This window comes from Mastomys coucha, unplaced genomic scaffold (assembly GCF_008632895.1).
Source record: "Mastomys coucha isolate ucsf_1 unplaced genomic scaffold, UCSF_Mcou_1 pScaffold13, whole genome shotgun sequence".
NCBI lineage: Eukaryota > Metazoa > Chordata > Mammalia > Rodentia > Muridae > Mastomys > Mastomys coucha.
The window spans coordinates 67,191,886-67,211,734 of record NW_022196895.1 but is presented as its reverse complement, the minus strand read 5'-3'; the positions used below and the strand labels follow the sequence as shown (position 1 = coordinate 67,211,734).

General features: G+C 36.5%; 1 protein-coding gene across 2 annotated transcripts in view; it reads left to right on the top strand.

The window, feature by feature from the left end:
* Dcc (DCC netrin 1 receptor) overlaps positions 1-19,849 on the top strand; it is a 1,081,061-nt gene that overhangs the window by 1,007,306 nt on the left and 53,906 nt on the right. For both annotated transcript variants that reach the window (XM_031365997.1, XM_031365996.1), the window contains exon 25: positions 4,564-4,680. In XM_031365997.1, coding sequence (XP_031221857.1) covers positions 4,564-4,680 — 117 coding nt within the window. The remainder of the gene's footprint in view (positions 1-4,563; positions 4,681-19,849) is intronic.

Genomic DNA, 19,849 nt, shown 5'->3' with positions numbered 1-19,849 from the left:
AAAAAACCTCATGAAGAGAGAATGACTTCCCAAAACTCCCTCTAAAGTTATTTTCTCAACCACCTAACTTCTTTCCAAATGTTCTCACATCCCAGTAGCCCCACCACTGGCAGTCAAGTTGCTAATATATGGATTCTGGAATAACAAACAGTCAAAAACCAACCCACAAAGCCCAGCCTTTCCTTTCTTTGGGGGCACATGAGAGAAAGGAGTGCCATAAAAATAAGAAGAGTCAAAAGGACTTCTGGAAGTTTTCACTTCTTTTCTCTATGGGGGCCCTGAGTAGCATCCCGTTGCTGCATCTCTCTGGATCTGCAAGTACATAGCCCACATACTTGTGGGATTCCTCCATTGCCCATGTCTAGGCTATTAAAAATCAGCTCATGGCTCTCCCTGCAAAATCACATGTTCTTTGCAGCATAAAAGTACTTAGGCAGTTCCAGGAAGAGAAATAAAGCCTCAGTAACATTTTCTATGACTTCTTGGCCCACAAGAAGTTCCTACATCCTTGCTAAGACCAGCCATAAGAGATCTTATACTTCCGTGGGCCTTGTCTCTTCTGTTACCTCTCCCTCTGTTTAGACAGACATGAGAGGTCAGTGAGGCCCCTGCTAGAAAGAGCTTCCTTCCATCTGCAGAAAGAAAGAAAAACAATGTTCTTGAAGGAACTTCTGCTCCTTTCAGAGAATTTATCTTGGTACCAAGACTGGGTGCCTGGGGCAGCAGAATGCCTTTCCACCAGTGGAGGCCATTGCCTTCCAGGATGCCAGTAACCCCATTTTTTCTTTCTATACTGTGATGAGCCTTCTAGCAGTTAGGCTAGCTTTATGTCTCTCAATAAAGTGCTAAGTGAAGCTCGATCCCAGTAGTGGCTGTTTGCTTTGGAATGAGAGGACACTTGTATCTATTTACCCTCGACATGTGGATGGCATTGCTTAAAGAGAAGGGAACTCTTGGCTGCCTTCTTTGTTTTTCCTTTTTCATGCTTTGTTGAGACTGGATTGCATATATGCCAAGCTTGACCCAACATCCCAGTGTATCCAAGGGTCCTATTTCCTCTACTTCCTGAGTGCTTGGGAGAAAATTGCATGTATGTGCCACCATGCCCTAGGTTTATCATAAGCTTTCTGAGGAGGCAATCACTCCTCCGCAAGGCAACATGACTCTGTTAAGCACCATGCTTGCCATTTTCATACATGACCCTTGCAGAATTTCTGCAATATACTTAGTGTTATTCTTCTCATAAAATAAATGAAGCAACTTTAACAGCAGGTCATGGAATCCTATAGTTGCATATTCAGTAGTGTAGTTTATGTAGTCAGTAGTGTAGGCTATATTGCCAGTACTTTAGATCATAGAGCCAGTAGTATAGTATAGGTTGCAGTCAGTACTGTAGGCTTTATGGTAGTACTATAGTTTTCATGGTCAGTACTGTAGTTTATATTGTAGGTTTCATGGTATGGTAGGCTAGTGCAGTTAGTTAGTATAGTTAATACATAGTTAATACAGTAGTGCATAGCACCATTGTTTCATAATTATTACTGTAGCTTACAGAGTCTGTACTAAATTTCATACTCATTATTGTAGTTTACATAGTCCTTTAGGTCACATAGTACTATAGATTACATAGTCACTGCTGTAGTTTAGTATTTCTCAACCTACTTAAAGCTATGACCTTTTAATACTGTTCGTCATGTTGTGATGACCCCCTACCATAAAATCACTCCATTCCTACTTCATGACAGTAATTTTGCTATGGTTATTAATTGTAGTGTTGTAAGTATCTGATACACAAAATATTTGATATGTGACCCCCCAAGGGATCATGACCTACAGGTTAAGAGTCACTACTGTAATTCATATGGCCATTGCTATATGTTATATAGTCATTGCAGGTAATTCATATGGCCAGTACTGTAGACTACATATTCAGTAATGTGGAATACACAGTACTGACCCTCAAATCCATGCTTTAATGACCAAATTTCAATAAAATTATTTAGTAATTTAATAGAATGTGTTAACTTCTTCTCCATGCATGAAATTAATTCCAAATAAACTCAAAAATCATACTCAATGTTTGGATTTCAGCAACAGAAAGAGAAGTGAATTGAGTATTAGTTGAATTAATATAAAATATTTCATCAAATAAAATTTTCCATTTGCTTTTCATAATTTCTTCTATCCTTTGTATCCATTGTTCTTAGTTGGTTTAAGCCAGACCTCCTTTTCTTCAGCCACACAAGTGGAATGTCCTAGTAGTGTAATTTATAGTAAGTAACATGGTAGATGTCATCATGCAGTGATGACTCTCTTCTGCATAGAATGGGTTTCAAACTTCTTTTCACATAAAAAATTCACAAAAGAGAAAGAAATACAAGTGTTTGGATGTGTGTTATCTCCATATTTAGGTGTAGAATTTCCTTCTCGAAATGAAACAAAGTGCAACTCTAGCCCAGAAATCCTGAGGGTTAGTCCCTAATTTTCGTATCTCACACACAGAGAACTATATTTTAAAGTTGTCACATTTGTTAATTTGACTTTAAAAAGGCGGGGGCACTACACGGGCAGTGGTGGCACATGCCTTTAATCCCAGCACTTGGGAGGCAAAGGCAGGCAGATTTCTGAGTTCGAGGCCAGCCTGGTCTACAGAGTGAATTCCAGGATAGCCAGGGCTATACAGAGAAACCCTGTCTCGAAAAACCAAAAGAAAAAAAAAAGAAAAAAAAAGGGCACTAAGCATATAGAAAAACACCTTTTATAATGTAACTTTTATTATTTGTCTTTAATTATCTACATATTAACTGAAAGTTTTATGTAAATTTTCCAACCCTATATGGATAAATGGTGAATAATGACAAATATTCTCATTAGAAATCCCTTAGACATTGCTACATGCTCTGGCCTGGATAAAAGACTTGCTCAAAAGCCCTTTTGCATATTCTACACTCAGTAGATGGTGCTCTTGGGAAGTGGTGGGAAGTTAGGAGGTGTTACCTAGAGGCCAGATGTCTTTGTTCATCAGAGAAATGCTTTTCAAGGCTAAGTTGAACTCTGAGGAAAGTGGCTTTCCTTCACTACCCATTTTAGGAATGATGTGCTGCCTCTCCAGAATCTGATATCAACAGGGAGTTTAATTATGGATTCAAACTTCCAAAGCTAAGACTGTTTTGTAAGTTTTTCTGTTTGTAAGTTGATGGTCTGGGGTATTTGTTGCAGTAGCAGAAAGCTACACATGACAAAACAGCAAAAGCATCTATGTGTCAAAAATTTTAGTGGAAAAGATTATGGTATGGTTCTCAATAGGTAAATATAATTCTATATAGCTCATTCCTAGAGTTAAAATTTGGCTGCAGAATCAGAAATATGAAATCACAGGCAACTATCAGTATTAAAGAGTTCCTCTGAAAACTATAGAAAGATTTCCTTAGCTGGATCTAGAATTATATTTCCTTCATAATTTTATTCATTATTTATTTATTGTTTATTTATTTATGAGAATTAATACATACAGTAGATACTATTCTGGTTTTCATTTCCACTTACTAAACATTATTTTGAATAGTAAACATCAGGAAACAATTATATTTATTTTACATATTTTCTAACTGCTATTGTGCTTCCAGTTTTTGAAGTACCTTGTGTTATTTATATTGATTTACAGAAAATGAGATGCCATTCCACCAGGCTTAAAGTGCTAAAGAGAGTTTCCTTTCGTTTTGTATTGCCAGAAAATAACCTGACTTCGCCAATATTCTTGAAGCACACTTACCAGTGATGCTCTGCTGATAAATTCTGCATCACCAGCTCATTTGCGACTTGAAAGTTTTGTCACTTATGTCTTTGAGCATTTGAGAACTGTGAGATATGGAAATCCCACTATTATTCACAATGTTGCACCATGATGTGGGGCCTAGGTTTCTGTATTCTCACTGCTTCAGAATTACTGTGATTGTCTCTAGGTTTCAGAAGTACATCAGCAATGTATCTGGCATAGATTTTGCTGAATTGACTATGAATTTTAATAAACTTCAAAACTATAGATGTATTTATGTCTGTTGCTAAATTTGGGGAATTTTACCTTTAAAAATTTGTCAGTTCGAAACTCCTTTTTCATCTGTCTTTTGTTGAACTTTAGATAACACAATTCTATGGAAGATAGGTACTTTCTTTTCCAATATTTCCCAGAAGTAATGATTTGGCATAAATGCTTAACACTTTTGTTGAAAATTATGTGGCTGTAACTGTGTAGGTTTATTTCTGGGTCATGTATTCTATTTGACATATTTGTTTTTCTGCAATACCACATAACAGATAGTTTTAGCTACTATGGCTCTGAGGTATGCTTTGAGGTCACATGTGATGATACCACTAGCTTTGTTCTTCCTACTATTTTTATGTTGCTATTACATCACACTGCTTAAGAGATTTTCTGGTCCATAGTATCCCTTAAATGTAAAATCAAATCACTTATATAGAGAAATTTTTTAACATAGAGAAAGCTATACTTATTTGTAAGAGTATTATTAATGATTTTATCATTGTTAATTTATTTACATTTAGGTCAAGATACTGAGGAAGCAGGAAGCTCTGTGTCCACACTGGAACGATCCCTTGCAGCACGCCGGGCCACCAGGGCCAAGCTCATGATTCCCATGGAGGCCCAGTCCAATAACCCTGGTCAGTATAATTTGGTACCAAATGTAGAAAATAATTAAAAGGCTTCCAGTTTGCACTGTTTTTATAAATACCAAATTATCAAAAATAATTGCCTTTTATGGGATTATTACAGGCAAATAAGAATAACTGAAGATTGTTGCAAGCCATATCATTTATAATTATTAGTCATGGTCATTAGTATGTAATTATATCTTTAGATCATAAGTGTTAGCAAAGAGATGACTACAATTCAAGAAGTTATTTGTAACAATATGAATTTCTGATTTAAAAAATTCAAAATACCCATTGAGAACATTGATCTGATTCAATCAGCATCAACATCATTACAGCTAATATTTTCCTACTTCAGTAGATGCACTTTTCATGATTACACAACCAAGCTCAATTAAATGGAATGTTATCAGACATCCCCTTACTGGCCCTCCTTGGTGGAGGTTTCTGTCTCCCTCCTACATTCACTGAAGAAATTAGCGTCTGGGGATCACTTCCTTTCCAATTACCTCCATGATCAATCTTGGTAATTACACTGTTCATGTAGATAATCCATCTGATTCCCTGAACTGTTAGTTCTTTATGGTACCTGCAATGATCTTGGCTCCTTCCCACATCAATTCATCAATTCCAGGTCACACTAAACCAATGCTTGGTGTCGGTTTCCATCATCCTTCATTCTATCTCCATATTAATAGTTTTTTGCTCATATTTTATTGCCAACAGTTCCTCTATGCATATGGAACTGCCTATTTTTTAACTCTCCCACCATTCCTCTGCACCCCATCTCCCATAGTCCTCATTGTTCCTTTGTTTTGTTTCATTTTCTACTTCATTTGCTTTGCTTCTCCATCCCACTGTTATTCATATGAAAAGAAACAAACAAAAAAAAATCAACCACAGTTAAGTTAGTAACTCCACCAATTAGTATTTAAGCCCCTATCAATAGAAGGTGTCTGGAGAATAATGCCAAGCTGCCTTCTGGGTACTTTTGACCCCAAGGCTAGGATAATCACTGATTTTATTCAATAAAATGAGTGACACACTTTTTCAGAGCTCAATGCCTTCTTTATTAATAATATTTCCTTGAAGTTAGGAGTAGAGGTCAGAGCATTTGCCTAACAGGCAATAGAGCTGTGGCTTCAGTCCTCAACACCAAACTCTGAGATAGGAAGCAATAATTGTCACCACCATTGTCTTTGATTTTATATCACCAAGAAAAAAACTGTTGAGAAAATGATACTCTTGTTGCAACAAATCCAGCTGGTGTGTTTATGTTACCATATGAGGATCATGTTGCTAACCCCATTGGTCATGTATGAACTTAACTATCTTTATCTCTTTCCCATGCTCCCACATCAAATTTCCTCCTTGCAGTAGGCATGCAAACATTTACAATCTTTCCTAACTCCGATTTTAAATCAATCATTTGGGGTTATTTTTATACCAAGTAATACTCCAGTACTCATTTACATAGATTATATAGAAATATTCTTTTTCTTCATTCTTATGGTTGCCTTGATTCTGCATCCATAATTGCTCCGTGCTAAACCATGGTGGCTGTATTGTTTTCTTTTATTATGATCAAACACCATAACAAGAAGCAACTTACAGAAGGAAGACTATATTTGGGCTTATTATTCCGAGGGGAGAGTCCATAGTGGCCAGCAAGGTATAGCAGCAGTGGGTAAGAGTAGGAAGCTAAGAGATGACAGCTCCATTGACCCACAAAAAGCAGAGAGGGAAAACTGGAAGCAGAAAGAATCTAGGAACCCTCAAACCTCTCCCTTGTGACATCCCTCTCTCCTTCCAGTAAGGCCAAACTCCTTAAGCTTCTCAAACAGTACTATCAACGTATGACTAAATGTTCAAATACCAAATCTTTGTAGAATAGTTCTCATTTAAACTACCACTGTGGCCAATGTTGTCAGTATATCTATACCATCTTAACAAATAGTCAACTTTCAGCTAAATGTGGCTTCAATTACTGGGTATGGTGGGAGAAAGAGAGGGAGATAAGTAGAACACACATGCATACCACGCATACACACAAGCACACACACACACACAGAGAGAGAGAGAGAGAGAGAGAGAGAGAGAGAGAGAGAGAGAGATGCTTTCCTCTTTGATTTGTAATATTTTGACTCCATCTAGTTTCCTTCCTCCTTCCCATGGACTGTTCCATTTCACCATTATTCTCCTTCCTGACTTCTAAGACTCAGAGTGAGCTAGGGCTCCTTCTTAGGGCAGCTGCCTCTATCTCTGAAAGTAACCACTGAGATAACATCCATGGCCATAATGTGATGTAAATGCTGATGATCCTAAACTATATCTCCATCGTCATCTCTTCCCAGAATCCACGTGAACTTTCTTATCTATTGTCTACTCAGGTTCTCCAGATATCAAATTGGTACCTTAGCTGTGATCAAATCTGTGACTTCAGCTTTCCATAATTCCCTTTTCCCTCTGCAGAATTGATTGTGGAGCAGTTTTATTTTCTCATTTCCAGAAATGCCATCACTGTCCATCATTTGCTCTCACCAGAAACACTAGCTTCATGTTTCTATTTTGGTTTATAGTTTTACATTTGTATTTATTCATATGTGTATCAGTCTCCATGTGGGCATGTACAGAGGCCAGAACTGAGCATCAGATGCCTCAAATCTCAAGTTACAGATATATGCAGGATACCAGGACTGTTATGTGAGTGCTGTGACCCAAACTCTAGCCCTCATGATTTTGAAGCAAACTTTCTTCAACACCAAGATGTTGTTGTTCACTTATCCTGAGTTTCTCACATTCCAAGTCCAATATTTTACTACACCCTGTATGCACTTACTGATTTCATCGTATTTGTTTGATTTCACCTTTTCTTCACTTCTTTGGTTTTATTAACTAAGCTGCTTCTCTCACATAATTTATAGTCTATTGCAATATGCTTAAAATTCCTCTCTCTCCTTTAGTTGTTTATCTTCTGGGTAGTTATCTATGCAACAGGTGTTCCAAAATCTATATTAAATCATCATACTCCTGAATACATAGAGAACAACAATTTAGTAATGTTACACAAAGCTCCATTTGGTCAAGTCTCTATTTATCTCTGACTTCATCTCTGTACATATCTCTCTGTCATCCACTACAACGTGAATCTTCCATCATGCACATTAGGTAGCAATATATACCATCTCATGTACTAGGTGAAGGTAAATACTAACAAAATATATTTTTCTCTTTACATGGATCTTCTCTCTCACTGTCTATCTCACTCTGTGTTTCTTTCTTTCTAAGTGTATTTCTCTCACTACTCTTCTTCCATGTTCCAATCCACTTTCACTTTCCTCTTTTACACACATACACACACACAAACACACACACATATATGTATATATAAAGCATATATATATATATGTATATATAAAACATATATATATATATATATATACCAAAGATGTGCATCATCTTTAAAATGAATGTAAAATGATTATGCCTGATGAGCTGCTAAGAGAACTAAAGAACTAAGGATCAGATAGATGAAGTAACTAGTTTATAACTAAGTACCTAGAGTCAGAGTCAGGACAGATGTAGGATGGCACTGTTCTAGTTATTATTGTTCTCCCAGCTGCAATACTTCATAAATCTACCATCTTCATTCTTACATAATTTCCACTATGTAGAGTAATAGTCTATGTAGCTGCTATTGTCTAAGGATCTAATTGATGTTTTGTTAATAAGGAACTTCTATTTGAAGCTGTTGCTTCTAAAAACATAACTGTGTTTCAGAAAGTTTAGAGACCATTAGATCTATATATACCTGCCTTATTCAACAGGTCCTCATGTACCATTGTGTTTTCTTTTTTTCTTCACAGCAAAACAGCAAACAAACAAAATACTAACACAGTACTTCAAACTCACCAATGTGTCAGATCAAAGATCCTAGCTGTTAGACCTTCAGCTCTTGCTAAGGAACACTATTTGGCAGTTCATATCCATGCATTCCTTCCCTCTATCCTTTAAAAATAACTCAGTAGAGAGCTACACCCAACAAAGTTTTATGTGCTTTCAAACACCAGAGCAGACATGAATGATGTGATAAATGCCTTGCAAGTTACTTAAGTAGAAATGATGGCTCAATTTTTCTTATTTGAATAGCAGTGTTTATAACACTTTGTGGCATTTATTACATGGACTACTACCTCATATGCTTAGGTATTCAAGTCAAAATTCTCTCTTTGATAATACTTCGTGAGTGATTTTATGATAGATATGCAATGTAGCTAATTCATCTTCATATTCACACATGGTATAGCTTAGTACCTTGTAAAAATTGGTACTCACTAAATATTTTGTCAAATAAATGAATGAATATATACATAAATTAAAAGGATGCCCTACTTGCGTTTGTAAGATTTGTGTTTGAGGGCTCATTTTTATCAAGAATAGAGAGAACATCTGACAGATTTTCCAGTATACTAAAGCCAGTTAATATTGTTTCGGACTATGAGTAAATGGGTTTTTAAAGGAAGATAAGTCAAATGAAATTAGTAAAAATTGAGAACATTTGACTGCCATTCACTTGTTAAAAGCTTGCTAATTATGATTTCATTCAATCTCACAGTAGTATCATGACGTGGTACTGCCCTAGCCTCACACAGGGAAAATAGCCTTGACCTGCTTGAGAACCATTCTCCAGTACATGACTGTACAAGTTGTGACTCTCTAGGGTTAGTGCTTCTTCCCAGATAAAGATGGCTTTCAAGTTTGACACTGTGCACCTCTTTTTAAAGTGTGCCCACCTCTTTTTAAAACCTTTCTTTGTTTTAAATTGTTTCGAAAGTATCATGTCAAGTTTATAAATATGGTACCAATCCTCTGCTCAATTTGTCCAATGGTATCTACTTCAAGTTCTCACCTAGAGATTTGAGTGTCTTTCTGCCTAATATGACTAATATTGTCTTTTGTATTATTTTAATTTACATTAATTAGACCCTCACAATGGACCAAAACTGACTTTGCTATTATTTTGATTTTCTAATATTTCATGTACCTAGTTTTAATCTACTAAGTGGTTTAAAGTTTTACTATAATATCCTGGTGCAATTATTCCATACTTGGGTACATTCTACCTTTGTAGATAAGTACAAATAAGATAATTTTGGATAAATTCATAATATACTTAGCAAAGCCCATATCCAGCTGTAGCCAATCTTTGTTACCATGAAAAAGGAAAGTACAATATACTCATATCACACAAGAACATGCAATCATAAACTGAATAAAAGAAGTGATAAGACTATATGGAACGTTTCAAAGACATAATGTTTTTGAAGACATAAACAGAATAGTAATAGATTTGTATGGTTTGTTTTTATAAATTTTAAAGGCCAAATAAAGTGATCTATGGCCTTAGACCTCCCAAGGGCAGTCAGGATTGAAGAAAGTTTATGAGTGACTGTAAAGAATGAACATGCGTAGACCATGGCTGGTATTCTCTCTCTTGCTCTAGTTGATAATTACTAGCTGTTTCACTTTAGAGAGTCATGAACCACTATGAATAGTATAGCCCAGCTTTTCCACGTGTAGCTTATATAGCAGTAAGAAATTATAACACAACGTGATATATATTATTTTAAATGTTTTCACATTGAGTCATGGCTTGTTGCTTGAAAATTATGTCGTGGTAAAATTTTACCCAATAAAAGACAATTACTTCAATACGTGACCATAGTCAATTTCAGAATAAATTCATAAGCATCTGATAAATAAAATACTCTCAATACACATATTGTGGTCAGCATATATATTAGGTAATGTTATAATGCTAAAATTTATAAGTCACACCTTGGTAAAGTTACGAATTCATGCAGTACAGTACATAAATTTTCTGATAGCTCCTCTGCATTTACTTGGATTTGTTGGGGTCTAAACTCTGTTACAAAGTTCTATATAAGCCAGAATTATAGCATTATTTTAATGTATAGATATATATATCAATATGTTTGCTGTTCTGCTTATTTTTCTGAGGTTACTTTTTTGTTCACATTTTTACCGTGTTTAGTAGTTGAAGATTGTCATTATAAAACACTACTACAAAAAGTGACCTATAGAAAAAAAGTTGATTGGTTTGCTGAAAGAGTGAGAGAGAGAGAGAGAGAGAGAGAGAGCATAATAGTAGCTAAGCATATCCACTGGAACAGGCAGCTAGGAGGAAACTTAAAGTATGCTAAGACTATGAACTTTCACCCCTACTCCATACCTCCTTCAACATGACTCCACTTCTTAAAGGTTCTCCCATAACCTCCCACAAAGGGACCTGAAATTGGAAACCAAACATCTGATCTTCAGAGGAGAATTTATCATTCAAACTACCATACCACTGTGGCAAAAAAGAATTGCTTGTTAGAAAAATATAAAGTACTCTGATGTTGTGTTTAAGAAATTTAAAAGTGAAAGAGAGTTGTATTTTATTGCCTGGGTGAGCAACAAAACACTACTTGTTCATCAAGATTACACCTGTTGGTTGAAAATACTAGGTGACATGGTTCCAGATGTTCCAGAACAACAGACAGTTTTCAGCAAAGTCCACTGATGACAGTATGGAAACTTGGTCAACAGTCCAAATGGTCTGGCTCCCCAGTGTTCTGTTTGTGCCCGTTAGGTGTAGGCTAAAAGTAACAGTTTTTACAGTAGCTAGAGTAGTATTTTAAACGTCATTTTTTTTTTACTGCAATGCAAGTAGTTACAGAGCCAAATCAAGTCATGTGTTGGGTTTTCCTGTACACAGACTGTTACTGAAGAATGGGAAAATGGGCGGATCAATGAGGACTTCTCTGAATAATACTAGAGAGAGTGAGGGTTTGTGAGACTACGGTAAGGAAGAAGTTTGCGATAAGCCTTAACGAAGGTCTCAGCTGAGGTGGGATTATCATTCAGAGTTATCCTAAATGGTGCAAAGCTGGAGATGGCCTTCTGTACTTTAATGTTAGTGGTCTTTGATGCATACTGGGCTCAAGAAGTGGAGAAGAGGTACTCAGCTTCTGTTCTCTGGTGAGTCTCTTTACAGCTCTAGAACGGCATGCACAATTGGATGTCACCGTATGTGTGGACATTTCCAGCTCATTTACCTCTCTAAACTTTGGAGTAGAGGGGACTATAACAAGAATATGGTTTGTAGCACATGGCCTGCAACATCACATTAGTAATACAACTCTAATTGTATTCATATAAGGTAGTTTGATTAAATCCTCTTTTTTTCATTTTTTTCTACTTCTAATATAAGTATTTGTATAAAGAACACAGTACAAAGCAACATTTAATATAAATAGGATAGCTCAGAAATATAGTGTAGGGTGTTGTAAAAAGAATCAGGCAAGGGAGGGCCTACAGTTTTCTTTTGTGATAGTTTAAGGGCTACTTATTGAATCCTAGCTTTCTGGAACCTTCACCAAGAGACTCCCATCATTAATTGCCTGCAGAATTCACTAACAGTGTGTTGAAGAAACTGTTGAAAGTGAGATATAGCATAAAGAACAAATAAGATTTTTCCAAAATGGAGTTCTACAGTATCACTAAAGGTCTCAATCTACATAGTTAGACATAGAGAATGAGTCATCTAGAGCAAGATAAATAACCCTGGTTCTGGGACATTTAAGACAAATGATGAAGGCTTTTTTCCTGTATAATAGTTATAGTCATTATATTTTTCCATATTAATTGCCATCTTATGTATGTTCATCAGTTCACAACTATTAGACATCTGTGCATTATATAGCCATATCACATCAAAAAACACGTCAGACGAAATTGCTAACAGAAGAACATAAAGATTATGGAAGATGGTAAGGGGGCTTAGATTACATTCAAATACTGCATACCCTATGATGTTTAATGCATCTCTGCACAGGCTGTGACAGACAGTAACCAGTGGCTCCACTGCATACCTTGCATACCTTATCTTGTATAATGTTTCTCATGTGCACTAGGAGTGGGCCAGCCACAGCTAGCAAGACAAATGGTCTTCCCTTACCTCAGGGAACTGCCACTACTTGAATCTAGAATTTGTTCTGTCATCCTAGTTCTAGTGATTCTCATGCAGGGGAGAAACAACATTTCCTTCTGCTCTCAAAATCATACAGTCATAAGCCCTTCAGGTTTAAACATCAAGTATCCTTGTTAACAATACTGTTGATACGGAAACCCTCTCTGCTTTCCAAATGTGGAACCTAGCATATCTTAAATGATTTGCGTGTTGACATATTATCATACATAAAAAAATTACCACAAATTTATCTGTATAAAATAATATTCACTTATTTTATCTATTGTCTCTGAGTGTCAGGAAGCAAGAACATTTAATTAAATGCTTCTGACTCAGAATCATAAGCTATCTTACAAAATTCTTTGCAGACTTTTGGGCTGAGTCCCAATCCTGTATCTGTACTTCATCATTTTCTCCATAATTTGGCCAACATCACCAAAGACATGGCACTTGCCTTACACGGACAGGGCTGTCTGCAATGACCAAGAAAAAGTGGATCAATGTGCAAGAATGGAAGAGAGATGAAAATCCCTTTAGTCTAGTCTTGGAAAATGCCAACCCTCACAATTCTCATAGTCACCAGACCAACCTGGGATAAAGCACAGAGGAAGCTGAAAGAAGGTACCACAGAGCAAGAATGTCAAGCACCGCCTTAGGTCTGGCCTGTAAGGTCCACTAACAGGTAGCAAATCTAAGTACGGAACCCAGATAGCTGAACTCAAGTATATGGTCTTTTGCCAGTAGGTTTAGTCTGACTACAAAGCAGGCATTGGAGGGGAGGCGGGCAAGTGCAAGTACTACTTGTGATACGTTTTTATCAATAAATATCTGAACATCAGAGATAGCTTAGAATACTTACTATTGAGGGAAATCGACACTAAATGTTCAAATCTTCCAGATTATATATAGGTCATTGGAGACACGTTATCATCAAAAGAGGCAGCATGAGAAATAGTTTCACTCGAACATATTATTTGTACTGTTATATTTCCCCCCTGTTCTCCTTAAACAAATCTCTCAATTCAGTCATGTATCATGTTGAGAAATATCTCGAGAAGATTTAGTTCTTAAAACTTACAGCATTAAATTCAAGCCTTCACAGTAGAGCTCCTGTAGGTTGCACTTAGTGATAACATTTTTAAGATGGTTGTAAAAGTTCCCAAATGCCACAGTGCCTGTTCATGGAGCTGTGTATTTGCTGAGGAAATTTCTACTTGAAAACTCCCTGTGCATCAGTCTCAGACATAAATTCAATTGCCAGCAAGCTGTGTCAGAAGAGACTTCTTGTCATATTTGGCCACAGAGTGGAGATTTATTGAAACTGAAAGATAGTATTGCTCCGTGAGCTGTTGTACATAAACAGTCTAGTGAATGCTAAAAATGCTGGGTGCCTGTGTGTGAGAGAGAGTATATACATGTGTATGTATGCAAGTGCTTATATGCTTCTGTCTCTGAAAGCTAATATTTTTATGGTAAAATGATGAAAGAAACTTCAATAAATAATATTTTATTCAACTTTTATTAGGTTCATGTGATCTACATACACACACACACACACACACACACACCACTACCACCACCACCACCACCACCAATAACACCACACCACACACACACACACCAAACCAGACACATCGAAGATATAACCCAGGTATTTCTTCATGCTAGACAAGCACACTGCCATTGAGTTATATAGCCCCAGTGTAAATTTAGATTTTTTAAAAAACCCACTTCAATGTTGGTTCTTAAATGCTTTAGCATCCCTTCTAGCCCATCATCCATCAGAGGTGCTGGAAAGAAAAGGTTAATAGGACAAAGGGGGATGTGGACCTGTTTAGAAATAGTTGCTTTGGGTGAGTCCAGTCTTTGCTGTCAGGATATCAACAGTTCAGTTCACACGAATCATAGTGGCAGCTCAACCCACTCACAAACACCATTCACGTATCAGCAATGGTGGTTGATTCCAGAAGAAACTGAGAGGACCTGCCAATTGGCCCAAATGTGTCAGGTGTCGAAGTGGGAAGAAGCCTGTAGAATATTATGAGAAGTTATTTGATGACTTTCTCCCTATGAAGTCACAACACATGATGATCAACAATCAAAGCAAGGTGAACCAATGCCACAGCATCGTCCACTGTGATTCTACTTACACACTTTCCAAACACTATGTGTCCTCTCAAGTATCTGCTCCAGTAAAACATCACATGTCCTTTTTCCAGTCAGTGTCCAGAAAAGCCCCATGTGTCCGTTCTCCACAAAACGTCCTTTTATAAGACAGTTTCCAGAAAAGCATCACATGACAAAACTCAGTATGTAAAGAAACCAAAATTTCTCCACTACATCCCGGTCTTCTCTTTTTATTTTGAAACAAGGTGCCACTAAGTTGCCTGGGATGGTTTTGATCTCATTCCATAGTCCAGGTTCTTCTCAAACTTAAGGTCCTCCGATATCAGCTTCCTGAGTAGCTGTCATTATGAATTTGGAACTAAAGCTCCCCACTAGGGTGGTGATTTTGTCTAACAAATAAATGCCAACAACTTCTGGTGGCTTCAGTGATAAACCAGAGGAGCTAATGTGACAGATCCACAGTGAGAAATTTATAGTGCAAAGGATGTAAGTTTAGTTCCCAGCACTTATACATTGTGTGATTCACAAAGATCTATAACTACAGTTCAAGGGGAATCTGACACTCTGGCTTCTGTCTGTTGAGACAGAACATCACTCATATACACATACCTACACAATCATGCACACACAAACAGAATACAATAAATCATTTTTAAAAATCTTTTTAAAAATTTAATCAATGGTCAAAATATCTTAAAATCAAATCCGTGATTACTAAACATCATTGGCTATGCCAGGAATTAAGACAATAAGCATTTTTGACATGTAAAAATACAATAGTATTTGTCAAAACTTTTTGTGTTTGTAAAAACTTTTTACCATGGTCAGCCTAAAAGCAAATTTCTTTGAACTTAAAGGCCTGGGGGGTAGGAACACAATCTCAGTCTCTCACTGGTTGTCTCAATTTCCCTATAAAGATTATATAGCCTGTTGATTTCTTTTAATCTCTCTATACATTTCTTTGTTCTTATACCAGAAGATCTTTGTAAATTTCTTCTTCCAAATGGAGCATTATATATTGACTCATAAAATTATTGATAGAATTATAATAATCTTAAAACATCATTCTGAAGTTATGTACGGTTGGAGGGACGGGTCTTGCCTTTATCTAAGGAAATGATTGTTGCAACAATAACACATGAATAAAAAAGTCAATGCAAATTAACTATCAGTCACCGATCAGCTTTAATGGCTGATCAATAACTATTTGATCGATCAATCAGATTTCAAAAGGATCCAAATTGACTGCTTCAAACACAAAGACTTTGAACTATGTAAAGAGATTTCATATTCTTTTATTTTTGCTTTGTTCACAAATGCCTTCATTCTGGTTTTTACTGGTGATATTATTAGTAGTATTACAATGGTAACTATTTACTCGAAGATATGAAATAATACAACCACTGACCTTGAAATTCTTCAATGAGTTCAAATATCAAAAATACAAATTATACACTAGAAAGTGCTTTTATGGCTCACCTGAAGAAAGGAGACTGTTCCCATCACTATTTTTTGAGTTACACAAAGAATAACAAAATTATAACTTTCCTTTGTTAGTATATGGATAATCACTGGGGCTTCCATCTGGCTTTACCCTTGTTCTTTGTTTAAAGTTTTTAAAGGTCATTTTAAAAGTTTCCCTTTTTCTGTAACTGTCAGCATGTGTGTTTTCTACAATCATAAATTTATGTAGAAAGTTTATGGAGACATTATCATTTATTATTCTCAAATGCTCTTTAAAGCTCTTTCTAAAATAATTTAGAAAAACGATGTATTTTGCCTCTACATTTTTAAATAAACAAATGTTTATTCATTTTTTTAATTATTTTATGCACATTGGTGTTTTACCTTCACATATGTCTGTGTTTTACCTTCACATATGTCTGTGTTTTACCTTCACATATGTCTGTGTGTGGGTGTCAGATCCCTGGAAGCTGGAGTTATAGGCAAGTGTGAGCTGTCATGTGGGTTCCGAAGATTGGATGCTGGTTCTCTAGAAGAGCAGCCAGTGCTCCTAACCACCAAGCCATCTCTTTAGCCCCTCTCCTATACATTTTACATTTAACATTTTGCATGTTTTTATACAACTTAAACTTCTACATAAAATTGCTACTGATTCACTCCTCACTACCGTCCTTCTATGAATGCATGGCAAGGCTGTCCTTTTTGCAAGGCTTTATATCACTAAGCTTTATCCTTGACTAGGTATCTAAAATTCTCTATTCCCAGTCAATCATATGCAAACATCACTAATTTCTGAGATTTAGGGCCTTTTTAGTCCAGCAATATTTTTTATTGACTATTTGGGAAGTTCACATCTTGTATCCAGACCAAATCATCACTTCCCAGTATTCCCAAGTCTGTTCCACATCCCTTCTGACCTTCCCTGCTTCACAAAAGTGGAAGAGGAAAAAGAAAAAGAAGAGGAAAGGGAGGGGAGAAAGAGGAAGAAGAAGAAAAAGAGGAAGAAGAAAGGAGGAGGAGAAGAAGGAGAAGGAGAAAGAAAAGGAGGAGGGAAGGAAGAAGGAGGAAGGAGGAAGGAGGAAGGAAGAAAGAAGAAGGAGAAGGAGAAGGAGGTGGAGGAGAAGGAGAAGGAGAAGGAGAAGGAGAAGGAGAAGGAGAAGGAGAAGAAGAAGAAGAAGAAGAAGAAGAAGAAGAAGAAGAAGAAGAAGAAGAAGAAGAAGAAGAAGAAGAAGAAGAAGAAGAAGAAGAAGAAGAAGAAGAAGAAGAAGTGGAGGAGGAGGAGGAGGAGGAGGAGGAGGAGGAGGAGGAGGAGGAGGAAGAGGAAGAGGAAGAGGAAGAGGAAGAGGAAGAGGAAGAGGAAGTAGAAGATGATGACAGTTTAATTTGTGTTGCCCATGTACTCACTGGAGCATGGTTGAACTCCCAGTGGACAGCCCCTTAAAGAAATCTAAGTTATTCCCCATCTGCACCTTTCACTGATCATCCATTTTTGAAGTCTATAATAGCTATGAACTATGATTTTATTTTATACTTACATCTCTCCTGAGTCTCAGTTCTAAATTTTTAACAGTTACAGTTGTTCTTGCTGAGGTTTTGCTTTGTTTTGTTTGTTTGTTTGTTTTATGTTAGCATTACAATTAGGGTTTTCATGTTGCTATAAGAAATTTTAAGTTCTATTGAAATTTCATTACTAATGACATAAAAGAGGTTACTTCACCTACCAGTTACACACATACACACACATCCAAGTATGCATAATACTTGTGATACAAATTTTATTTCAATGTTTTCCTTATATTGACCTAAACCCTGAACAATAACTAACCTACATATAACTGCATAAACACGGATATGTTTTTTTCAGTCACTCAATCTAAACACCTTCAAAAGCACATCAAGAATGCACACTCTGGGTAAATTCTTACCAGAGCCTTTTCTACAGTCTGTCACTTACATCTAGATGGAGTCTTACTTTATTTTGGTTGAAAACGAGTTGTAGAAACTTCCTGACTATGAGAAATTGTTATGTATTCAAGTTATTTATGTTTGCACCTCCTAGAAGACACATGAACATACTGGACCAAGAATAAGAAAGCAAATATAAATAGACCTGAAAACTTTTGTCTAGTGGTACAGTAGTATACTAAAAATTGTTCCTAATAAAGTGACATTCTTAATAACATGAACAATGTAATTTTAATAAAAGAAAAGGCTTCCCTTTGGGAAATGTGTAAACATAGGTACATAAATCCAGAGACAGCATTACAATGTAACTAAGTAATCCTTTGTTAAAAAAACAAAGGTAACTTTAATATCAGAGGCTGGAACATACTATCTGTTAGATCTTGAGCCCCAGACAAATGACTGAGGTAGCTATTTAGGGTATCAAAGCTGGTCCTGGATCAGCATCCCTGCATCCCTTAGTCCCTAGCTGTTAGAGAGTCCTCCTGTCTGTCACACCTTACCCCTACCCTCAACTTCTCCATCCCACAGCCTGGGGAGGGCTGCTCTTCTCCAGTTGTCTGCCCCTATATAATCCAGCCATTTTGGTTATCTGGCCATGTGGAGAAACTTCCATTTACTCATTACAGACCTGGCTTGTAAGCTCTCTCCCCTCTCCCATCTTCTCATAGGGCTCAGCTCAGGGTTTAGTCACTCTGAACTTCCCCAGAGGTCTTTATACTTGGACAATAGACCTTCTCTGCCACCATACTTAGTCAGGTATTTCTTGTTTCATTTACTACCCAAACTAACCATTTCAATAGCTGGCTTAAATAAAGTCTATGTTTTGGTAATAAATGATTACCAAATACTCACTGTTTTATAAAGTAATTATTCAATGACTAAGTAATAAGGTTTACTGCAAGTATAATAAATATATCATAAAATAATACAGTTGAATAATCTTTGAACAATTAAATTGAACAAGACTGTCTCAACATCAAGACATGGCACAAGTGTTTTTCTGTGGGTTTTACTCAGAATAACCACTGTTGTTGGTATTCTTAGGTAACCTTAATATAGTGTACACTCATCGGGACAACTTTGACTGTTACAAGGATTTTGCCTAAAGATAAACCCTAGTTATGGATACGGACAGTGCTCTTGAGATTGTGTTAGCATTATGCCTCTTGACACCAATACATTCATTTTCATGATTAAATCACATTTCCCATTTTCCCGTATGTGCACTCTCTTGCACACATTCACTTTGTCACAGCCTAACATTTTTTTTGTTCCTTGTTTCTCCTTGGATGAAAGGCAGAAACGAAAAGTCTGAAATACAAATACTAGTGTATTGAGGTGCCTCTACTGTAACTTAACCTTTTTCTCAGAGCCATGGCAAGTTTCAAGCTGGAAGGAGATGCTTCTTAATGGGATGTTTTAAAAGTAAACTGTCTGTTATCCAGCAAGAAGGAAGTTCCCAGGAAGTAGTAAGAGAATGTCAGTGATACCATGGAGAATACTAAACTTTTAAAAACGTGTTCGTTTCCTTTAATGTTTTCTAGGAGGATACGTGGATTTTTTTAAAAATAACTAATGTTTTTCTTT